This window comes from Papaver somniferum, chromosome 2, assembly GCF_003573695.1.
Source record: "Papaver somniferum cultivar HN1 chromosome 2, ASM357369v1, whole genome shotgun sequence".
Lineage (NCBI taxonomy): Eukaryota > Viridiplantae > Streptophyta > Magnoliopsida > Ranunculales > Papaveraceae > Papaver > Papaver somniferum.
The window spans coordinates 74,042,938-74,063,622 of NC_039359.1; the positions used below are offsets into that span (position 1 = coordinate 74,042,938).

At 38.5% G+C, this 20,685-nt stretch overlaps 2 protein-coding genes across 2 annotated transcripts; one reads left to right on the top strand and one right to left on the bottom strand.

Moving 5' to 3' along the window:
• Positions 1-6,530: 6,530 nt before the first annotated feature.
• Positions 6,531-9,739, bottom strand: LOC113348045 (hevamine-A-like; the record flags this gene model as incomplete). The annotated part of the gene is made up of 2 exons (XM_026591735.1): positions 9,003-9,739; positions 6,531-6,567 (listed from the first exon to the last, which is right to left on the bottom strand). Coding segments are annotated over exons 1-2 (774 nt in total), but the record flags the coding sequence as incomplete, so codon positions are not given.
• Positions 9,740-12,498: 2,759 nt separating this feature from the next.
• Positions 12,499-16,021, top strand: LOC113348044 (egalitarian protein homolog). The gene is made up of 10 exons (XM_026591734.1): positions 12,499-12,659; positions 12,832-13,010; positions 13,585-13,716; positions 13,797-13,847; positions 14,521-14,617; positions 14,725-14,771; positions 14,870-15,086; positions 15,339-15,468; positions 15,563-15,605; positions 15,720-16,021. The coding sequence occupies exons 1-10, from the start codon at positions 12,638-12,640 to the stop codon at positions 15,795-15,797; spliced, it is 996 nt and encodes a 331-aa protein (XP_026447519.1). The 5' UTR covers positions 12,499-12,637; the 3' UTR covers positions 15,798-16,021.
• The last annotated feature ends 4,664 nt before the right edge of the window (positions 16,022-20,685 follow it).

A 20,685-nucleotide genomic window follows, 5' to 3' on the forward strand; every position in this document is an offset into this window, starting at 1 on the left:
CTGATCTTATTCATGGACACCTGATGAATGGCATAAAGACTGTCAAAAGAAAGAATCATCGTATCAGGAATTGCAATTGATGCACTATATATTCTCTTGTGAGTTAGTTTTTTTTTTACTCTCTTAATAAACTTGCATTGTATATTAATTTACAGAATATCTTATTAGTTACTGTTTTTCGCAGCTTTGGTTGGCTGAGCACTCCAACATGGATGAGATATCATCCAACATCGTCAAGGTCAGTCCCAATGCTACACCAAGAGCTGCAAAGTGGGACTTTGCAGCATGAAGAAAGCAATGCTCAAGAAGCATATTACAAGATTAGAGGTACTTGTTTATGAACTTAAAAAATGAATGCATAATAAGTTATGTTAGCAAAACCTGAAAGTGCATAATAAGTTATGCACCTTAAGAAAATAATGGATAACGTCTTATGCAGCTCAATTATGAATGCAGGAGTAGTTATTCATTGTTAATCAGGGTTGTGTTTTTCAAAAACTATGAATGCATAATAAGTTATGCACCTTAATAAATCAATGCATAACATCTTATGCATCTCAATTATGAATGCAGGAGCACTTATGCATTGCTTAGAAATGAAAAAGTGTTAATCAGGGTTGTGTTTTTCAAAAATTATGAACGCATAATAAGTTATGCACCTTTATAACTCAATGCATAACATCTTATGCAGCTCAATTATGAATGCAGGAGTAGTTATGCATTGTTTAGAAATGAATAAGTGTTAATCAGGGTTGTATTTTTAAAAATCTATGAATGCATAATAAGTTATGCGCCTTTATAACTCAATGCATAACATCTTATGCAGCCTAATAAAAATTCATGACTAATTATGCATTGTTTAAACTAGCTGCATCACATGTTATGCATATAAAAAATGTTGTTATATTATTTTTGCATTCCCTTTATGAGTGTTATAATCATGTCGCAGTTTCATGAGAACTTTAGAGATGAGTACAGTGCAATGGAGTTGGAACTCTGTGAACCAAGAGAACCAAGGAAAAGGTCAGTGATACTTGAACTCGTTGCAATAAATCTTGAAGAGAACGGGAACAAGTATGAAGAAGCATTTCAGGATGCAATGAAGATAATTGAATAAGAAAATTATCCCGCCGAGAGCGCAGAAGCAAGATTGCAGATCATTCAAGCAAAGCTGAAATACATGAAGCAGACTCAGGAGAGGAACAGACAGATTGGAGGAGACTTCAATGAAAAGTTGTATGATTACGTGAAGGAATAGCTTGCTGATTGTGGGAACGAAGAGGTGAAGGTGGATTCATCAGTTGGCCCTAGCGTTGATGTATCATCAGCTGATTCAAGCGTCCCACTGAGCCAAAACTTGCCAGGGAATGAGACTCTTGTTGAAATGGTATCTTCAACTGAACAACCTACACAAGAATCGGTGCCAGAATTCATCAGACTTGATATCCAAGACCAAACAGCTAGTCAAGGAATCCAATCTTCACCTTTCAAGTTCATGGACTTGGAAAAAGATGTTAATCTCTCCAGCGACGACAAGGAAACAGAAACTCAATAGGAATTGGAGACAACACCCAATATACAAATAACACAAGAAAGAAATGAAGCACATGAAAAAGATTTTCTGGCCGGCGGTGATGATGACATTCTTCCAGAAACTCGGAAGAAAGCAGAAGAATTTGAAGTGCCCACATTTAACCTGCTGTTGATGGTGGTTTTTAGCTTAGGGTTAAAATCGTAAAACCTTACATCTGACATGACGTCACTACAACCACTAGCGCATTTATTGAATCATTCAACATACCGATGTAAGAATTACCAGGGTACCTTTTTTTATATACATGTGTCATGTTCCACGACAGAACCCTTAGTATTGACCGACATCATCTTCGTACATACCAAACCCTAATTCGCATGCTACCGCGCCAAGGCATGCCAACCATGCCAGCCGCACCACTATGCCAATGGAAAACCATGCCAGCCACATCTCCGCGCCAAGGCATGCCAACCATGCCAGACGCACCACTGTGCCAATGGCAAACCATGCCAGCCACGTCTACCGCGCCAAGGCATGCCAACCATGCTATCCGCACCATGCGCCAATGGCATGCCAAACCCTTGGCCCCACCATGCCAAGCCAACCGTACCTTGCCTTGGCCCCACCATGCCAAGCCGTCTGTACCAAACCCTTGGCCCCACTATGCCAAGCCATCCGCGTCATTGGCCTTGGCCCCACCATGCCGGCCTTCCCTATGCGGATACCAAAACGAAGGTGTGCGACGATCAACGGACACCCTTCCATCCTAGATGCAAATCCTAGCCGTCCAAGGTCTCCAAACAACTCATGGTAACCTTTGGCCCAAAACCCTAGTTTTGGCCACGCCAAACCGCGCCAAGGCATGCCATGCCACATGTGCCAATGACATGCCAACCACATTTCCGCGACATACCATGTCGGCCTTCCCATGCGGCTAACAAAACGAAGACGTGCGACGATCAACGACCACCCTTCCATCCTTGATGCAAATCCTAGACGTCCAAGGTCTCCAAACAACGCATGGTAACCTTTGTCCCAAAACCCTAGTTTTGGCCACGCCAAACCGCGCCAAGGCATGCCATGCCACATGTGCCAATGGCATGCCAACCACCTTGTCGTGCCATACCATTCCGGCCTTCCCCATGCGGCTACCAAAATGAAGGCGTGCGACGATCAATGGCCACCCTTCCATCCTAGATGCAAATCCTAGCCGTCCAAGGTCGCCAAACAACGCATGGTATCCTTTGGCCCAAAGCCCTAGTTTTGGCCACACCAAACCGCGCCAAGGAATGTCATGCCACATGTGCCAATGGAATGCCAACCACCTTGCCGCGCCATACCATGCCGGCCTTCCCTATGCGGCTACCAAAACGAAGGCTTGCAACAATCAATGACCACTTTTTCATCTAAGATGCAGATCTTAGCCGTCCAAGGTTACCATCTAACGCATGGAAACCTTTGGTCCTAGTTTGGTCGCGCCTAAACAAAGTCAAAACCCTAAATTTTGGCCGCGCTTAAACTGGGACATATTAAAGCCATATTGATCATACTTTCATGCCACTGGCTACCAAACGAAAGGTTTCAATAATCAACAGCTACCTTCTTCTTAAGATGTAAAATCTCGACCGTTGAAGGTCACCACCGAGCCAGAAAGTCTCACAAGCTCAACTTTCCAGACAACAATAACATGCTACATGTTTTCCACGAAAACACTTGAGACATCAACACATGTCACAAATTTGGGGATGCTCATTGGGTATTGGTTTGGCGGTTTACAGCGTGCAGCGTACACTGCGCTCGTTATTAGAAAGTGTCATACGGATGAGGCGGTTAGTTAATACAGGGAGTAATGGTGAAATGCTTTCTTTTATGGAACATCAATTCCAAGCGTTACCGTTTACCACCTCCTCTCATTTACTCACCCGTTTTCCATTTCTTAGTGAGACCAGAGTACGTTTCACTTCGACTTGAATAAATAGGCATTACCTATTTCCACCGAACAACAAGTTCTGGTCAAGAGCATACAACAATCAGAAAACGTTTGCTAGCTTTCCCATTTTTTAGCTTCTCACTTTCTGATACAAGTCACAAAACAACTACTCTTCCAGAATCAACTATTCTGGTCTCAACACTCTCTTCGCTTCCCTCCCCAAAACCAACCCTTCTCCTCCACTTTGTGACCGAAGCAAGTCTGGAACGGCCATTTATTGGTTTAGGCCGGACTTGTACACATTGATCTCTCGAATATAAAGTACTGTACATTGTTTAGGGTTTAGATTTTTTTCTCACCCACATCACACGAAATTACCGAAACCAGCAAAAATTGTTTTCACCCTCAAACAATTGGCGACCACAGTGGGTGCTTGGTCTTTCAGTTAAAATGTCAATTTTCAATCCTCGATCTCATACTTCGACAGGGATGTCAGGATGGTAGAGGAAAACGATCCGCTCAGGGATCGACGACTCATCTACCAGACGGCCCGATACGATCCGCTCAGGGATCGACGACTCAGTTACCAAACGACCCGATTACTAGTCATGACATGGCAAGGGGCGACTGGGGACTTCCCATAGGTTAAAAGCAAACGATCCGCCCATGGATTAGCGACTCGATTATCAAGTGACTCAGGGACGATTGGGGACTTTCCACAATTACGGTGCTTCTCACAAAACTCGGACTTGCACCTGACTCATTTTTCGTTAGAAGATCCAAAAAACCGAGTAAGTCTTGCTAGACAAAATACATGGTTTATTATTTCAAGTTTTCACAAGAATGATAAAACTGATAGCCATGTTGTGTTTCATCCCATGTCATCTACCGACACGCAACGTTCACGGTTCCATATCTTCCCTGGGTTGTTTGTGTCACTTACAATCATAACCAAAAACGACATCATCCTAAAACAGTTCATCCTGAATAATAATCCGAAACCCTCATAGGTAACACTTGTCTATCAACCCAAAAATCCAGAAAATAAAAACCATAAAGCAAGGTGTTTCATTTGCCTTTCAAAAAAAAAAACGAAACAGAAGAATTTCAGAAGACAGAAGTGCATTCAAAGGAAGCCATTCAACGGTGTTTTGCTTTTCTTGAAGAAGGCGTCCTTCGTCATTTGGAGGACCGCCTGTTTCAGCTCCAACTCTTTGGACAACCTTTAGACCTCCGCTTATTGTTGTTTGACCACGTCTGAAGAAGGACCTTCGGTCACCTTGTCCTGCAAATTTGGATCTCAGAGAAACCCTAACGCCCAGTTCCTCGTGGAATCAGTCACCTACCCGTACGTACTTACTTTGCATAATAACGATTACCAGTCACTATTCATGAGGTAGCCGACGCTACTACAGTGATATTCGAAGAGAAGAACAATATTTCTACAGATTCATGGAAGGCATACCTATGGCTAGGATTTGCCCCAAAACAAGAAAACAAATTGAACGAGAAACGTTGGAGTACATAGCTGGAATACGCTTTCCCACTTTACTGCTACCGCTAACACCAGGACGTGAGAACAAAGATACGAGATAAAAAGGAGAGCCAACCCCTTTCATACGCATAACACTTTTGGAATTTGAATAAGGAAATGATTTCCTGTTTGAGCTACGTATGGAAAGAGGCAACTAGGCCCGCAAGAACAAGTGCGCATCGTTCCAAGCCAACAGTCCGCGCCATGCCCTGCCAACAGTCCGCACCATACCAAATCCAAGCCCGCGTCCACGCCAATACAACGCCCATTCCAAGCCGATCTAGCGCTAACAATTTGCATCTTTCCAGCGCCAACAGCTTGCATCCTTCCAGCGCTAACAGCTTGCATCTTTCCAGCGCCATCAGCTTGCATCCTTCCAGCGTTGCCTTTTGAACGCCTAGTAGAAGGGAATCAGCAATCTAATTTCATCACACGTAAAGATCAGGAACGACTTCTCCAAAATTGAAGCAAATAAAATCAGCAACCCCCCTGAGTTCACAAAGACTCTCTTCCTGTCAGGAGCTGCATGATTTCCCGGGACTTCGCCCACAAAATTGTGCAGTCTATGATGAAACACTTATGTGAGATTCTGCAGGCGCAGCGTCAAGACATATTCGCAGCCCTCAACCGCACTCATCAGGGAAGCAACTGTTTCCAACCAGAGAAGCCGTTCCCAAACCCCAACCTCTCCTGGAAATCACGATTGATATATGGAACTGGGGACTAATAACCATTGTTCGCTTGAAGGGTGTCCAGTTTGACAGCACACTAATTAACGTAGACGCTCCGCTTCAACGTTCGCTCCAACAGCCGTTTCACTTCAACGTCCTCCAGCAGCGGCTCCGCTTCAACGTTCGCTCTGATAGCTGCTCCGCTTCAACGTTCGCTCCAATAGCCGCTTCACTTCAACGTCCTCCAGCAGCGGCTCCAATTCAACGTTCGCTCCGACAGCCACTCTGCTTCAACGCTCGCTCAAGCAGCCACTCCGCTTCAGCGTTCTCTCCATAAGCTGCTCCAGAATCCGAAGTCGAAGCTTCAGCGTTTGGCTCCTTAAGTTTCAATATCCTTTCCAAGAGCCGAAGTTGCTTCAACGTCGTTTCTTTCTGCAAAGGGTCGTACCATCACGCTCCCCATGTCAAGGATCATGATCACAGCCAGCCAACCTTCGTAGTCATGACCGCCTTTTGATCCATCTCGCCAAAACTCGTGATCATGGACAGTTTGTTCGCTTACGCGTCCAACCAATCCTTTTACTTCCATGGATGCCCATACAATTCCAGCCAACCTACTTTGTTACCATGACAATGTAGTCTCTTCTGATTACATCTGCTATCAAGAACTGTTGCCGCTCATTTGTTGATATCATCCAGAGCTTCACCACAGCAGTAATCACTACAAAAGTAACCTGTACTCCTCCATATTTTAAGTTCCACGTGGAAGAAGTAACAAAATCACCAGTACGAACGCACGATGGTGATATCTTTATCATGGTCAACCCACTGACCATACAAGATGGAAACATGTAAACCATACTTTGGGACTGAGGATATACACGGAATCCCTTCACTGTCAAAGCTTAGAAGACACGTTCAACCAAAAGGTCATAGACACAACAAGGTCATCTACTCTTCAAGGGTGCAGCGCAAGAAAATCATCACCTATCTGTCCAGAAGATGCCTTCAACACTTTACAACGCCGCGGAGGATCCCAAGCCTACTCAGAGGAAAACAACTTTAGGAACTGAAGAAAAATGCGACTGGGGACTGCTCATCGCAGTCCATCCCGACGACCATCAAAGACTCATGAGATAACTCCAGAGACGCGGCTGAAACATTTTCTTGAAGAAACAGAGGGATCCATGATAAACAACATAACTCTCTCATTCCCACCATTTCACTATCCAGGATATTTTATTATGTGATATTCTGATCACCCCAGCGTCACATCCAGAAGAGTACGATAAAGCTTATGTCAAATCCTGTGGATGTGGATTCAAGGCGATACAATGAAAGTAGGCTACACATGGGGACTACCAACATGGGACGCTTTCACTCCCCTCAATCAGGTTATTTCTGATTTCAACATCATCACTGTCGAAGTTTTACGAGCCGCAGGAATTTCTCAACATGTAGCCGTACATCAATAGTGGTGCGACAAATCACATTTGTTGCTCCATATCACTTTTTACTTCTTATGCTAAGGCACCATTAGGAATTAATGTTCAACTTCCTGATGGTAGGTTATCTAAAGTTGAGTTCATTGGAATTGTTACATATGCTCATTTGTTGGTTGCACTCAATCCAATGATTCTCAAATAACTAATTATGTATCTTTTTATGCATTTTTTAATTGTCATCGAGTTTTCCTAACTAATGTTATCACTAACAATGAGCCTACCTCTTTCAAAGCTACAGTAAAAATTCTTGTTTGGCATACTACAATGCAAAAGGAACATCGTGATTTAGAACCAAATGACACTTAGTCTAAGACAAATCTACCTCCTAATAAGACTGTTATCCGTTGAAAATGGGTTTATAAAATAAAATACAAATTCGATGACTCTATTGAACGCTATAAAGCTCGCCTCGCAGCTAAAGGTTATACCAAGCAAGAAGGTGTTGATTTCCACGACACTTTTGCTCGTGCATTATTATGTATTGCTTCAATCAATGGCTGGACTATTTTCAAATGGACGTTAACAATTCTTTTCTTCAGGGTGATTTATTAGAAGAAGTATATATGCAATTACCACCAGGCTTCTCTGATCCTGGTGACAAGCGTGTATGTCGTCTTCATAAATCTATTTATGGTATGAAATAGGACTCTCGTTAATGGTTCACTAAATTTTCCGCTGCTTTACTCGGTGAGGGAGTTCCTCAATCTATGTCGATTACTCACTTTTTACTTATCATCGTGGACCTGTTTCTCTTTTCGTTCTTGTCTACGTCGTCGTCGATGATATTATTATTACTGGAAATTGTAACTCTTCGATTTCTTCTGTAGTTGCAGGAAATCCTACAACTAACACCCCATTAACAATTTCTAGATCTAAACTTATTTAACATGAAAATGAAGATAAAAATGATGGAAATGTAAAATAAGACACAAGATTTACGTGGTTCGATCAATGTGATCCACATCCACGGGGTTAGGGTTCACTATGATTGTTGATGTACCCAGGATAAAACAGCCGAGAAAAACTCTCTTTCGATCTCTCACGCACACAATGAGAAATCGATCACTTTTACTCTCTCTATTCTTGCTCAGTATTTTTGGTCTCTTGGTTCTCAGAAAAACAATAGTGTAAAAATTTGTACCTTCTTTCTGTTCTCAAAACTGTTTTTATAACCAGGCACTCAATGCAGATTAATGGAGAATAAATTGGATTAATTGCTGCAATTAAAATGCCATTAGAAACAATCAAAAAACGGGAAAATAAATCATGCCATAATTAGCGCAATTAAAACATAATTAAGTGCATTAAAAAAAGGTTTGAAAAAATCTTTTAAAAACAGCAAAAATACTTTCCAAATTCAAGAGACCTCCCAAGACCCCACTCCCGGACTAATGTTATATATATATATATAATAATATATATGCACAATTAGTAGGGGGAGGGATTCGATCCTGAGACCTAACCCTTCAGGCCCAAAATGCTTAACCACTGGGCCAAGCTCGAATTGTTGATATAAATGTATAAAAGAATGATTTTGAAACATATATCCCAACAATCCTCCACTTATATTTTTAAAATCATTGAGCAAGATTCGTATAGTTATGTGCATAACCAAAGGTATCTTTCGATTTTGAACCTTTACATAGTATTAAATCCTCTGAACTCTGTCACAGAGTGAACACATGTCATCGAACTCTATGGAGAGAACAGATTACTTAACACACACACAACTATACTAAGAGTAAAGTCTTAAATGCCAGCATATTACGGCCCTGTGCTTATCCTGTTTCAATGAATGTTCTAGAGAACTGCCCATGTTCTCAATGAAGTAAGATCATTCGAAGGAATGAAACCACTCCCAGCTGCTTGAGGAGCGGCAGGTAAACCTAGAAAGATTTTAGTTGCTGGGATTAGTGTAGTCCATTGCTTCCATGCGTCTTCGAGATTAGCAACATTACCAGAAGCATAATTGCAAGGTGGGTTATTAAAGAATTGAACCCAAACATTATCAAACATGCATGTGTTTAGTGCATCTCCAATCCAAGCGTCAGGGAAAGGGCATTGTGGTGCCGCAGTTAAGTATACATTCTTACCTTTCCTACTGTAAGCCTTAAGATATTTTGCGAGCTCACCGTAATGCTGATTGCTTCCTCCTTCGATATCAAAATCTATTCCATCTAATATGGCACCTCCTAGTGGACGAGAACTAGATTTCCCTCCTAAAAAGTTATTCCATAGATATATCGCAACTTGTCTAGCATCCTCAGATGAAGCAAGACCATAACTTCCTGAAGCCCCTCCAATTGAAAGGATAACTTTAATACCTTTTGCTTGACATGACTTTATGTCATCACTTAGAGTAACACAACCGTTTGAATATGGATCACAATGACCGGCTAGGTTGAACATTGGATTTCGTCCATCGCCAAATATGGGCAAAAAAGCTAAAATCACAAAGGCGTAATTACCCGTTGAACATGTCTCAGATAATGTGCCTTCGTTTCCTCTTTGACCCCAGTAAATTGCAATACCTACTGCATTAGAGCCTACCACGAACATAAACATGAGTCCCAATTTTCTAAATTTTTAGTTTTTGTTGATTTGTGACGCCAATCATTTTAGACATTAGATTGAGGGGGCTTCCGAAACAAAGAGTTTTCTTTCTTTTTTTATGCCTATCTTGATGTTAACAATTTTGTATTACTTTGTGCCCGAATAAGTAGTTGATCTTTTGGCGCTGGGAGACAGTGGGCACTTGGGTATACTAGTAGGATACAGAAAACAACAGGTAGGATACAGAAGAGAGTGTTGTGCCATAACCGAACCGAACCATACAACTTCGTTCAGATGGCTGGATGCCTTTCTAGCTGGTATGCTCACATCTTAATTTGATGTTGAGAAAAACGAAAATACATAAGGTTCGTCATGGTCTTATTCAATACTATTACGACCCTTTAATGTATTTCCGCCATTAATAACTCTGCAAAGATAATAACGACTCTTTTATATGTCTTAACGACTTTTTAGAGTCGTCATTGTTTCAATGACGACTCTTGAGGGTCGTTTTTCAATCATTAACGACTCTTGAGGGTCGTCAATGAAACAATGACGACTCTAAAAAGTCGTTTTTGAAATAGTAACGACTCTTGAGGGTCGTCAATGAAACACTTCACCTCCATGACGATTTTTCATACAAATCTCGGCAAAAAAGAAAAAAGAAAAAAAATTGCAAACAAAAAATTTGAAAACAAAAAGAAGTTAAAATCGGATTAAGTAAGATTAACAACTAATCAACTCAATTAACACTAATGATTTGGGGTAGTTTAGCCATTTTAAAAAAAAATGGGATAAGGAATAACCCCAAATACTATTCCATGACCTTTTTTGTCCTGTAGCTAGGGGCCCCTAATTATTTTCCAGGACCCCCAATTTAGCGGTGTTTTTTTGTGTTTGAAGATGGCGCTGATAGGTTTTTAGGTTTTCCAATTTTGGAATTAGGGTTCTTCAATTTAGTTTTTCCTAGTGAAGTTTTTTTTTTTTTTTTTTTTACAGATTTGGCTTTATCAATTTCATACTTTCTTTCAAATCTATAAAGATAACATTATTTTTTCTCAATCTCTTTACGTGCCGTATACAGGGAATGCTCGGAAAACGCAATGGCGTAGTGGTGCCGGAGAAGGGGGAGAACTTGTGGTGGTATTCTCATAGAGTATTTTGGGAAGATTATGAAACACGTGTACAATTTATGCCACGTATGCACAGGTGCTGACTCAACTAACTGAGCAATGGATGGAAAAACTAACGATGGGAAGAAACACTAATTTCAATCTTTTTGGGGAGGAAACGCTAATTAGCGATCTTGGCAGGAGAGGAAACGCAAAATAGCTCTAAATTAAGATTGTTATCTATGTACGTGGCTATTAGTTAAAACAAACGTTTAGGCAAAAATAAGAATATTTCGTGAAAACAAAGCTCCTTTTACAATATTAATTTAATTTTGTTGAATCATGAGTACATGTGAGGTATTGAAGAAGAAGAACCAATTGAAGATGAAGGTGTAGAAACTGAAAATCAACCACCAATTGAACCAGAAATTGAACCAACTGCATCTCCAACTCCGGAAATGAGGATAAGAAAGCAAGTTTTACAAACCCAATCTCCTATTTGCTGTTTTTCATCGATTAAATGACGGTAACAGTGTTGGGTTCGGCTCAAAATTGAGTTGCGTTTTTAGCCGAAATGTTCTTCACAAAAGCTTCCTGTAAGTGTATATGAACAGTTCGGTATGAAATTTCAAGCCGAACCTAGCCACAGGTAGAGATGCATAGGGGTTCGGCGTATTCGATAATCATAATATGTGCCGAACCTAGCACATTAACGAGGTTCGACTATTACGATATTCTCAATATGTGCCGAACCAATAACAATATTTTAACCCAAAAAATAACAAATTGATGTTCGGCTCATACAATTTTCGAAATATAAGCCGAACCGATAATTTTTTTTTCCGAGCTATTCAGGATGTTGTTCGGCTTACTATGAAACTTTCATATAAGCCGAACTAGTGTCTAGCAAACAGTTCGGCACATGCAGTAAACAGATTCAGTAAGCCGAACCGTTCATCAATTGGTAGATTCGGCTCATAGATGTGAGCCGAACCTCAACCTGTTTCGCCGAACCATGATTCAAAAAACCTAACTTTTGATAATTGAGAGCTATAGAAGTGAGATTAAGTATAGGATATAAGTGTACCTGTGTATTAGAAGCATTGGGTTCCTCATCAATGTCTTCATCATCAGGATTTGGCTCATAAAAATCATCATCTTGAGTTTGTGTTTGAGTTTGAGCTTGAGTTTGAGTGGGTGTAAAATCATTCTCATAATCTAAGAAATCAACCATTTCTGGATCATTGTTGTAGTTGATATGTATTTTCCTAGGTTTTTTAGATGAATGATGACCCTCCTCATCCTCCAATGAATCAAGAATTAGAATTTTCTCACTTTCTCCTTCTCTTTCTCTCCTTCTTAACCAAACCAAAACTTTGATTTTTTTTTCCTCAAATTTTTCATCTAAACAACTCTTATAATTCTGAAAATTATTTTAATCACTAAACAAAATATTTAATCACTAATCAAGATTATTAACATTAATACGTAAAGGGCAGATTTGCCATTAAAAAATTTTGGGTTAAGGGATTATCTGATTTTGCTATTTCATAACCTTTTTTATCTTCATTCAGTATGCCTTGGAAGATTTTGGTATGCCCAAAATTATAGTTCCTCAAAAAGGTTGGAGGCCCAGAAAAGTACTCTTCTTCAACCTTTCGACTACACTGTTTTTTCAGTTAGAGGGTCTCAATAAAAAATCCTCTCCAGATTCGAAAAAAACCCAAAAGAAAGCTGCAGACAATCCTAATTAGGTTTTCCCTAAACCACGGAGGGTTTTAGAGGAGTGGAGGAAAGTATGGAAATAGCCACAGATTCAGGTAATAAAAATCTTCATCAAGAAAACCTAATTTTGAAAGAACAGTTTCTCTGAACCCTAATTATATTTGTCAGATTTTTTTCTTCTTCTAATTTCTAGATAATTTGATGAATGACATGATTCGTGATTTCCTGATTATGATTTAGTTATTTTTGTTATGGATATGTGTTTAGGTCCTAAAGATCTGGATCATGAAGATGATCAGTTATCATCGCCTCCAGTTCATATTGTAACAGAAGCATCACAGCTTCCAGTTGAGTTCTTGGAGCCCTCCCCTGAAAACCAGCTGATTATTGGTTTTGATTGTGAGGGAGTTGATCTTTGTCGAAATGGAAAACTCTGTATTATGCAGGTACAATTTTAGTACATTTTCTTTGAACTCTCTTTATATGAATTGTATTTTTATCTACATGGGTTCAAATGAAAGGCCTCTTTTGTGAAAATTAGGCAATTGATTTTTACATCACATGAGACACTTATGTACGCCAACTATACTCGCATTTTGTGATTTCTAATAATGGTTGTAAGCAATGAATGGAAGAAAGATTGTTGGCATAAGTTAGAGTTAGTCTTTGTAAATGATTATAGAAATTTTGGAACTGATATCTTTTAACCGATATGAAATATGATGAGTCGAGAAATTGATGCATGAAATGAAGTTATAAGGGAGGTTTCGTCAACTCTGGATGTTCTAGACGTGCTTCTACAGTAACAACATGCAGGTGTCAATTCAGTGAACCCAAAACCAATACCAGAACCAGATATTTGAAGACTGTGTTTACTACTTATATTAGAAATAAAATTATATGTTGTTTGGCCATTTGTACTTTCTTGTTCATCTTTACTCTCGACATTGTGTGTGCAGAACAAGCTTCCATAGTTGTTTTGTCCTTCTGACTGCTGTAAGTTTTGCTTAATTTTGTCAGCTTGCCTTCCCAGATGCCATATATTTGGTTGATGCTATTGAAGGTGGGGATACGCTTATGACAGCCTGTAAGCCTGCACTTGAATCTAGTTACATCACAAAAGTCATTCACGATTGCAAACGAGATAGCGAGGTCTCTAGTTATTTTGGTTCTGCATGTTAGCATTTTCGAGTAAGAAGTTGGATCACATGTTAATGATTCTTATTTTGCAGGCATTATATTTCCAATATGGCATCAAGTTGAATAATGTGGTAGATACCCAGGTAAGACAATTATATCTTTGACAATTTGTAAAATGTTAGCATTTTATCGTGTGAATGGAATATTGTAAAATGGCCTCTAGACACTGCTGCCTCATAAATTTCATAGAAGTACCCCTACGACAGCTTAGTCGGTTTTGCTCTTGCTCATCAGTGGCTAAATTCTAGGCTGTAGCTTCATGAAAACTCCATCACCTCTACTTAATGATCTGAAACGAGTAACTGAAGTGATAACCTGGTTTTAATCCTATTTTGACAGTTAACTTGATCTGCACAGGATAATTTTAGTAACTTTCATGCTTTTGCTTTTTAGTGCACTGATATTGGAGTTTTAGGTCTACCGTACTTTAAAGTCAAATTGACATGTAAATGAATCTTTTACAATTGATTTGATGTGTGAGTTTGGTTATTTAAAAGGTGGACTGGTGGAGTGCTTGAAACAAAATTTTGAAAAGTTAGGTGAAGTAAAGATATTGAATAAAAAAAACAACGATCCATTTCATCTAGTAAAACATACATGTATTGTGTCTGTGACTTTAGTTAAGATTGATTGAGATTGAAACTGGAGCATCCATACAATTTTCTCTCGACGCAGTTTTGTTCTTAACCTCTTGACTGGTTGTGTAAGGGATTCCTATGCTTTTAAACTGACATTACTTTTGATCTTCTCATTCAGATAGCTTATTCTCTGATTGAAGAGCAAGAGGGGAAGGCGAGGACACCTGATGACTACATATCATTTGTAACCCTCCTTGCAGATCCACGTTATTGTGGTAATATATCAGTTATATGCTAGTAGTTGTATCCTTATTGGTTTTTAGGTTTTCCTCTAGGGCTGATAGCTTTCATTTTGGTTTTAAATTTCTGTATGTAATTACAGGCGTGTCGTATCTTGAGAAGGAAGAAGTGCGAGTTCTATTACGGAAGGTCGGTGTTAATTGTCAACTGTCTTTTAATTTTGATTGTGTAGTTACCTCTCTTTCTTTCAACCAAATACTTAAGTAGAATGCCTTGATTTTCTCTAGGATCCTAAATTTTGGATATACAGACCATTTACCGAACAAATGGTACGAGCTGCTGCTGCTGATGTTCGCTTCCTTCTCCATATCTACCACAAGATGATGAAAAATCTGAATGAAAAATCTCTGTGGCATCTGTCAGTTAGGGGAGCACTATACTGTCGGTGTTTCTGTGTTAATGATAATGAGTGTGTAGATTGGCCGCCTGTCCCTCCCATTCCAGGTACTTATGCTTTTTGATAAGCCTGTAGACTTTAATTATATATGTTTGATTAAGTAAGTACCGCATTTGGATATTTGGTTTAAGATTACGCTTCAAGTTGTATAAACAGAACAATGATTGTCTATCTCTGACTTCTTAAAAAGCGAAAATGCTTTGATAAGAAATTGTTCCGATTTCTTGGGTTGTTTCAAACGATAGCTGATGACTTCACCTGCCACTTAAGTGCTTGATGAAATGTCATCTTTTCTGCAGATAATACATTCAAGGAAGGGGATATTCCTGAGGAAGAGATTCTGTCTGTGTTGCATGTTCCTCCTGGAAAAATGGGACTTGTTATTGGAAGAAGAGGGGCAACTATCATGTCAGTCAAAGAATCTTGCAAGTAAGATCTTCGTCCCTCCCTTCTTCCCTCTCTGCTCTTGGTTATTGAGGGTAGTAACTGTTTTTTGTTTTTGTGTTTTACTTTGAATGTGCAGTGCGGAAATTCTCATGGGAGGCTCTAAGGGGCCACCAGACAAGGTCAGTTAACATTTTATGGAACTTTGAGTTCGCATGGATAAAGTCGACCTACAGTATTAACTTTTAAATCCTCAAATTATTTGCAATAAGTTCATAAGCCGTGGTTTTATGTAGGTATTCATCATTGGACCTGTGAGGCAAGTTAGGAAAGCAGAAGCCCTTCTAAGAGGGAGGATGTTAGACATACGTTGATCAAGCTTGCCATTTTTTTTGTTGCCATTTCTTCCCTTGCATCTAACATGATTTTGAAACTATAACAACATACTGGGGGTGTCCAATGTGGCATTTTCTTTTGTTACAAGTGTATACATAGTGGTGTGGGCTTTGCTGGTTGTATCCCCAGAAATTTTCCTTATGAAAGTCCTATGGGGGCATTCAGTGAGGTTATTGCAGGTTGGAGTTTTTTTGTCAGATCTCATAACTTGTCACCTGTTTTAACTTTGACTGCCAACCCAGTTCACTATACAGAAAACCTGAATCGAACTACTTTGATTCTACTCTTCTAAGGCCTCTAACAAAGAATCGAACTACTTTGATTCTACTATCTTGATTAATGAAATGGTAGCTTCATTGAATACTGTGTGCATGTCTCAGTAATTTTGATTGGCTCTTAGCTACTAAAATCCAGATTTTAGCCTTGGCAGATCCGAAATTTAGCTCATTTAAGATGCCATGTGCAAGTCTCATGTCATTTTGATCGCCTGAGCAACTAAAATCCAGCTTTTAGCCTCCATAAGAACCAAATCTAGCACAGTTGAAGCTCTAGTAGTCGAACTTCTGCAGTTTTTTTTTTCTTTCTTTTTTTCCCCAAATCGCACTACCAACTGTTCACGAGGTTAAAATCTGGGTGCATGAATGGAAATGTAGAGAATATGATGGTACAGAAAGAAAGGGATAAAGAAGATAGAGAAAGAAGCTAAAAGGTCCCCCCATCCATAGAAGGGAGGTTGGGGATTGTTGTTGGGGGCTAAATGCCATTGAATGAGACGAATCAAAACCATTGTCTATAATGTAGTACTACATTCATGAACAAACACATGAGAAACAGTGTCGCCTCGTTTAGGAAATGAGCATATGAACAGTTCCCCTCTATTCACTCTGAGGCGTCACTGTACTGTTCACGTTTGCTATTAAAATCTTGCCTTATAATACGACAACATCGGGTTATGTCTTAGAACCATGAAAATGACCACGGTACGTGGGTGCTTGGCGTTTCTACTTTTATATCTGTGGGTTCTTCTCCAGTGTTCCCAATTGGTCATGTAACTTAAATGATCTATCCCCCAAATGTCGTCATAGGTTACTAATGTATCTAAGATTAAACAAAAAAGTTAACTAGTTAAAGAAAACAAGACTTGGCATTTTACCCTCTAGTGCTTACCAAAACCTATTAAACTGCACTGATGAAAGTCATGTACTAGTAGAGTCGGATTGTTACAATGGGATCGAGCTGATATCCACACTTCTTGGTTGGCTGTAAAAGTCATGTACCAGTAGAACCCGACCGCAGAACTCTTCTACAAAGAAAAGTTTGATACCTAATATAGGATGCGTATGTATGTCGGCCGTTATAATCTTACAGTCAAGTTGTGGATGCGAGTTGCCTAGTTGCATTGCATCAGATTATATGGTCAAAATTCTAAACTCCCACTTGAAGAGATTCTCCTACTCCGGCATCCCTTGAGTCCCTTCCTTCCATTCCAAGTGGACTTAATATTAATACTAATGTCGCAGGGAAGACAAAAACAATTGTACCCCAGATAAATAATTAAGATGATACGATATGATTGATATCCCAAAAATTCCAATCAAAATAATTAACAAAACTAAATATATATACTAGTATATAATAAATGTGATTGAAGAACTAATGTTTTTTTTTATGATCAGATCTTCCAAAGAATGAAATAATATTTACGACAGTTGACAATGATTCTGCGAGACAGAATTCTTTTGTTTGTGTGAAGATAATACAGTAAGATTTTCAGATGAGATGGTCCCTAAAGAAATCCAGCTCTACGCAGAGGAGTTGATTACTGTACATGTCATCGGATAGTCCCATGGGGAGACGGTTAGATCAACCAACTACAGACAGCCACGTATGGGTGATAACGTTTACTTCACGTGTGCCCTTTGATTACACTCACCCAAGTACATTTATTCATTCACTCGTTATGTTGATTTTGATTTCGATTTGGTTGAATCGCAACAACAACAGTTGGAGTTTGGGGGAAGATTGAATCGTGGGGCCCACCTCACTTGCATATTCTGAAATGAATTTGGCAAAAATGCAATACAAAAATGGGACCACGATCATCATGATCATGATCATCGTAATCTAAGTTGATAGCTAGATATATAGATAGCATTGCATATAGGCTCGAAGTCTTTAATTCGTTTTTGTTTTTAGCTCTTTTGACCTTCAGCCGTGAAGAAACAAACCCACTATCCAACTGTCCATGCACCAACAAGTTAATATGGAGTGAATACTAATACTAAAACCGGGGGAGGTTAAAATAAATGGACTGAGGCTCGAACCAGAGAGTCTGCCTATCCCCTCTCAGGTTGAACCGATCGAAGACGACCCGTCTAGGTAAAGTTGAGCCGGTTTCTGGTTGAGACGATAACGATTAGTTCCATCCAGCGATTCTAATTTCATTCAATAAACATATTTTTTGATAAATCTCATAAAAATTTCATTTACGATATGATAGAGATTACATGGACTTGAAGAACATCAAGATAAAAGATCGAAATACAATTGAAAGGTACTGGCAAAAACGAACTACCAACAAGAGTACCAAGCAATCTGAAGATTGAAAGAATGGTTTTGGGATTATAATCCAACAATTTTGATAGGTTTTTTCTTCTTAAAATGGAGATGTTTCCATAAATATATGAGAGTAACATGTCCAAAGTCTCAAATCTTGATCTCTATAGTTGAAACTCCACCTAAAATCTCCATTAAGATCACAAAGAAATTCCATGAGAGCGCATAGAGCATCTCCATAAAGGAGAAGACATAAACAAAAAGATCAAAACGCCCACAACAACCCATAAAAATCTCCTAAAATGACGAAGATTGAAACAAAAACTTAAACAAATCTAACCTAAATGACTAGATATCTAAGAAAACAAGAAAAAGATATGGGTTTTGTGAAGATTTTTGTGATCTCATTTATTAATGCATAAGTACAACTTCCTTTTCTGTGATGCTCAATGGATCTCCTTGTGAAGAATTTCATCCTACAAGAGGAATAAACAAGGTGATCGCCTTCCATCTTATCGTTTTATTCTGGTAGTGGAGTTTCTTTCTAGACATCTCATTTCTACTCAACAAAATAACACCATCAAAGCTATTAAAGTGGTTGCTCATTCTCCAGCCATTAATCATTTGTTTTTTGCAGATGATTGTTTGATATTCACTCAGGCAACAATCTTCTTGAACTCTTGCAGGACTTCAGTTCTCAATTTGGTCAAGTTATCAACTTTGAAAAATCTTGAAGTTGTTCATTTCATCAAATATACTAATTCTGAAGTTACTGAAACTCTAATTCAAATTATGGGAGTTAAAAAGAATATCTTATAAAGAAATTTATCTTTGTTCTCCACTCACTCTGGGTTACTCTAAACAGGAAGCTTTCAAAACCATTGAAGAAAATTTCTTGAGTAGATACTCCACATGGTCCTCTATTTCACTACTCAAGCTGGAAGGGCTACTATGATCAAGCATGTCCAAAATTTTGTTCCTATTTCTCAGATAGGTACTTTCAAACTACCAACCCAACTTACTGACAAACTCACTTCTATTCAAAGAAAAAAAATTGGGGTCATAATTCTAATAGAGGTGTTAATCCAATTGGTGGGCAAAAAGTATGGAAACCAAAAAAAATGGGAGGGTTGGCTTTTAGAAATTTGAAAATGTTGAATCTCACATTCATCACAAAATTAGCTTGGAGATGCACTGAATCTGATTCTCTTTGGGCTTAAATTACAGACAACAAATACTTTAAAATTAGAGACATTCTTCATTAAAATCATAAAGTTTAATTAAACTTGAGGTTTAAGCAAATATTTTCTCAATTTAGATGGAATTTTTCATTTAAGCATGTGGGAAGTTTGTCTTGAAATTACATAGAAGATATACACTATGTTTTCAGGGTACTGGAACCGTGTATAATGATGGGTTTTGACAAATATGTCATATGAACTTATACGCATCATCGTGTTCATTAACACTCAAGACTTAAACCTATTAGGAAAGAAAAGTTGACTATAAGAGACATTGGTTCTGAAATCCACTCTAAAGTTTAATTAAACTTTGAAACTCATCTTTGCCTTAATGATGATTTGAAAAAGGTTCTGATGGATCAACTCGATCCTCCAATTTTTACCATGAAGCTGTCGATTATGTTAACCTAACTAGAATTTAATTTAGTATTCAAGTCATAAATCAAAATGACTTTAGAAGTCAATATAATATTATTTATAATATAAAATATTATCACTTTTAATAATATTTATTAGAATTAAAATTTTCAATTAGAATTAGAATTTTCAAAATATATTGTTAACGCGTGTGTCATTTTTAAAACATGTACCTATATGTATATAGTAAATATTTCGACCGAGCTATGGAGAAAAAATCTCGGCAATATAAAGAATGTTTTTCTCACTCCATGTGCACACTTTGTGAACATATTTCTTGGTTGAGAAAAACCAACTAGAGTTGTGACCTAATGAAGTAAAGTAATAGCATTACAGTTTTTTATCAAGGAATTGAAAGTTACTGTTGAAGATAATATTTCTCAAGAAAATTTCAGTTTATATCTGGAACACTAAAAGACGAGTGGCTAATATACACATCTTGAAGGAAAAGTGGCTTCCTACACTAAGAAATATGGTTGTTAAAATAAACGAGACATATACAGAAATTTCCAAGAGATGACATTTGCAGGAGAAGTTTTGTTAAATGATCTTGGATTGTATTTCGATAAATATGGGATACTTCTCAAAGTAAAGATATTGAATTTCATACAGCAAATTAAATAGGCCAAACATGGAACAAATATTGAATTTC